Source organism: Mastomys coucha, unplaced genomic scaffold, assembly GCF_008632895.1.
Source record: "Mastomys coucha isolate ucsf_1 unplaced genomic scaffold, UCSF_Mcou_1 pScaffold21, whole genome shotgun sequence".
NCBI classification, from domain to species: domain Eukaryota; kingdom Metazoa; phylum Chordata; class Mammalia; order Rodentia; family Muridae; genus Mastomys; species Mastomys coucha.
This window is the reverse complement of record NW_022196904.1, coordinates 108,639,623-108,643,653: the sequence shown is the minus strand read 5'-3', so window position 1 is coordinate 108,643,653 and position 4,031 is coordinate 108,639,623. Positions and strand designations below refer to the sequence as shown.

General features: G+C 42.2%; 1 protein-coding gene across 1 annotated transcript in view; it reads right to left on the bottom strand.

Moving 5' to 3' along the window:
• Acsm1 (acyl-CoA synthetase medium chain family member 1) overlaps positions 1-4,031 on the bottom strand; it is a 62,137-nt gene that overhangs the window by 10,826 nt on the left and 47,280 nt on the right. Inside the window, exons 8-11 of the mRNA XM_031388071.1 lie at positions 3,836-3,915; positions 2,187-2,310; positions 1,158-1,238; positions 576-677 (exon numbers count right to left, since the gene is read on the bottom strand). Coding sequence (XP_031243931.1) covers positions 576-677; positions 1,158-1,238; positions 2,187-2,310; positions 3,836-3,915 — 387 coding nt within the window. The remainder of the gene's footprint in view (positions 1-575; positions 678-1,157; positions 1,239-2,186; positions 2,311-3,835; positions 3,916-4,031) is intronic.

The window sequence follows — 4,031 nt, the reverse complement described above, 5'->3', positions numbered from 1 at the left end:
ATAGAGGTTCAGAATTGAGAGTTCATCTTGGTAGATCATCCCTTTGATGAATATGAAGTGTCCCTCCTGTTTTGTTTTGTTTTGTTTTGTTTTTCGAGACAGGGTTTCTCTGTGTAGCCCTGGCTCTCCTAGAACTAACTCTGTAGACCAGACTGGCCTCGAACTCAGAAATCTGCCTGCCTCTGCCTCCCAAGTGCTAGGATTAAAGGTGTGTGCCACCACTGCCTGGCCCCCAATTTCTAATTTAGGGCATGACACCTGAAAGATGCGGATCCTAGACCTGTACTGATCATTTGGCCTTGGTAAGATGTGCATCACTTCTGAGAGATGGGACAGCTGGGCTTATTGGAGACCAAGTCTAGTGACTCTGAGGCCAATCTTCTACCCCATCATTTAGCTATTGATCCCAAGTGGGCTTGGTCAGAAGGACTGCAACAATGTGCAGAGATCTTAGATGAGTGTAGTTAACATGGACTTTGTTAGGCTAGAGTGAAGAGAAGATGACTCAAAGAAGTCTCAGGATACAGAGCTACCTGCACATGTTCTTGAGGCTGGGTTGGGTGGGACACTGTTACCTCATATTCCATGAAGAGGCCTAGAGGCCTGGTGGGCTTGATCCTGATGCCAATGTATCCCTCAGTGTTGGATGGGAGGATGTTGCCCTTTTCATCGATGATCTGGAATAAGAAGCCTGTGAATTCCATAGTGTGGGACTCGCCCATCCCTCTGTGCTATTGCTTGGCTCACCACAAGACACTAGTAAGGTAAATGGGGCCTACTCATGGAGAAACTATCAGGAAATAAAATAAAACTCTCTAATTCCCTGAAATCATCAAATATGGAAGCCAAGACAAGGGGATCTTTGTTTCATGTGAATGTAGATGTTACTCCCATGTCTCCAAACTGAAAAAGTGTCACCTGAGGGAATTATTTACTTTTCTTTCTCATGCACCATGTGTGATGCATCTCTCCATCAAGTAAGCTGCATTAGTATCCAACATACCTCTCACCCAAGCTTCCATAGATGTCAAGGGAAACAGGAAGCAAGGAGTAGGATGACTTGGGTGATGGTGTGGCTGTCTCTACCACCGGTCATTGCACATGATCCCACCCCAGTGAGTTATAAAGTGCTCTCCATCAGCACCCTAAGACCAGACCTGTATGTCAAAGGGTAAAATGGCCTTCCCTGCAGAGCCTTGCTTGTTCTTCATTTCCCGGAGGTTGGCAGAGCTGATCCCCTGTGCACAAAAGAAGACCAAGGTTGGCCAAAGCAGAGTCACATGCATGACCTCCTATAGAGACCATTGTTGAGAGTAGGATATAAGTTCCAGACATTGTTCTAACTCTATTCAAAGGATACTTGTTATTCCCAGCATGGGGTGGATCTGTACTACAGATTGTTTGTTTTGGTAAAAACAGCAGACAGGTATGTGGCCAAGATATGAACTATTTAATGTATTATAGGCCCTGAAATAGCAGGCATTATTATCTAGAGGAATACTAGGAAGTGGCTCCATCCAGTCATTAGACTTTAATAGCAAAAATCTGGGGAGATGACCACTAGTGGAGTCCTTGAGTTTCACAAGGTGCATGATACTGTAAATGTCCTGTCTGCTAACTCAGTGACACTCTGGGCTATCATTAAGTGTGTGCATGTGTATGTGTGCATGACTGTATGCTTGTGTATATGTGACATATACAGAAACGTTTTGTTTTCTCATCTACTACCACTATAATCTCAGTTTAACCTGCCTTGCCCTCCTCAACACCCAGACACGAACTTTGAAAGCCAGCTCTCAACCACCTCTTCATGTGGCTGCTCTAGACTGTGAGTGTAGAATTGGCAGTGTTTGCTGACAGTGGTCTCCATAGTGCGAATGAGACCTTTCTATCCTACTACCCCGATGGGGCACTCCTGAGTTAACAATCTCAAGCACAGTGTCAAAGTGTCTTCTTACATTTTGCCTAACAGCTTTCAGCCCATCAGTCTCTTAATGAGTTGATGAGCTATACATTTTCTTTCTGAGAATTTGGCATAACTTATCTTAGAACTCAAAAGCCCCTTTCCTGTTGGCTTTCAGTGGTCCTGTGCACAAAGAAGATATCAGCACACACTGGGTCACATTGGCTCATTGGCTCTGTAGCTGGGCCCACTGAAATGGTGCAGAAGGAGCCTGGTAACCTACCGTTTCTGACTGTCCATAGATCTCGTAGATAAGGAGGCCTGTCCTTTGCTTCCACTTCTCAAACTCCTCAAGCAGCAGGCTCTCCCCACCAGTAGTGCAATGCTCCAGGGTGGGAAACCTGAGACTTAGGGAAAGGCAAACATGTCAGGTCATGGATGCTTTGCAGAAAATACAAAGCATTAAGAGTGTATATCTTTGTCATTCCAATCATTTATCTGTCTGCTTTCTCATTTTTAAATCTACTTTCTGTCATTTCACTGATGGTCACAGAAAGACAGATGGCATTCCTCTCTGTAAATCCCTGTTACTGTTTCTGGCAGAGGGTGAGTAAGTGATGGAGAAGATGTTGGAGACAAGAACTCACAAGACTCATAAGAAGTCACCCTAGAAAATCTTTCTATGTGTCTTAGAGGGACAACTTTATGAATCATAAACGCTAAGGGAAGAGACCCCAAGGGAAGCTAGGGTGTAGCAGAACTAACTTTACTGCCTTCTGTGAGGGATGGGCTGTGCTCACGGAGGGCCTTTTCTATTTCTGCCTGAGTGTTGAAAGCCAGGGCTAGAAATAGCTTGAGTAGGACATCAAGGCAGGTTGGGTCAACTGTAGAAAAATAAGAACAGGAATCAGGACACAGATTTTGAGAGGGGAGGGGATAGAGATATCAGAAATCCAGAAAGGAGGGATTTCAGGGCAGAACTTTAGGTAGTTGTTTACATTAGGGATATCATGAGGTACCATCTCTCTCCCATTTCCCTTACAGAATGTCTCCAGACAGTAAAAGATCCTACAAAATTGTATTTTTTGAATAAAATGGAAGGGAAACGACTGAGGTTTTATTTAGCTGGCTCAGTTTGGAGCCTAGCTACCTGTTGGGGTGAGAGAGATATTAACATCAGAGTTTCTAGAATATGTGTACATTTCCAGAGTTTTTAAAGGGCAGATGATAGGATGATAAAAGAAATTGTGATACTTATATAACAATGAAGAAAAAGTAATCATAAAAATACATAACGTTAATACATTGTAGACACATGATGTTGGAAAACAAAGTCAAATGCCACAGAATAATGCATGACTATATATATAAAAATTGAAAGCATGAAAAGCAGACCCATTTTTTTTAGGAATATTTCTTACAGCCACGAAAATAGACAGTCATTTTATTTAGGTGACACAAGGAGGCATATAGAAGTCTCTGAGGCATTAACGGTGTCCTATTTTTTCTGACATTCATGAGTGATTGAGTGATTGCACAGGCATTTTTAATAGTTCATCAATTTGTAAATTTTCACCATAGGCAATTTTGTATTTTTGTTTTTGTATGTCACAGATAAGAAACCCACATATCAATGAATAAATCTATAAAGGGGTAAGGCTAAAGACCCAAGTGTTGATCTTACTAATTCGACTGATTATTATTAAAACACACAGATACACACACAGACACATGAACACACAGACACAGACACACACAGACACACACAGACACACACAGACAGACAGACACACACACACACACAAACACACACACACACACACACACACACCCCATCATCATCATCAAAGAACCAAAGAAAAAACAAACCTTGGCATAGCAGAAACATTAAAATCCTACCCAGAGACGCAGTTACAAGCCAGTGCTACATACTTGGAGATTTTCTGCTGAAGGACCATTCGATACACGGCTGGGGCAGCAAGGCATTGAGTGATAGGGTATTTGAACAGTACCTGGAAATGAAGAGATAAGGAATTTTACTTTTGTAGATAAGGTTAAAAATATCAGTCAATGATTAGCACTTAGGTTATGATCTTTCCTCCAGGTAGGGCCACTTTTTTTTTTTTTT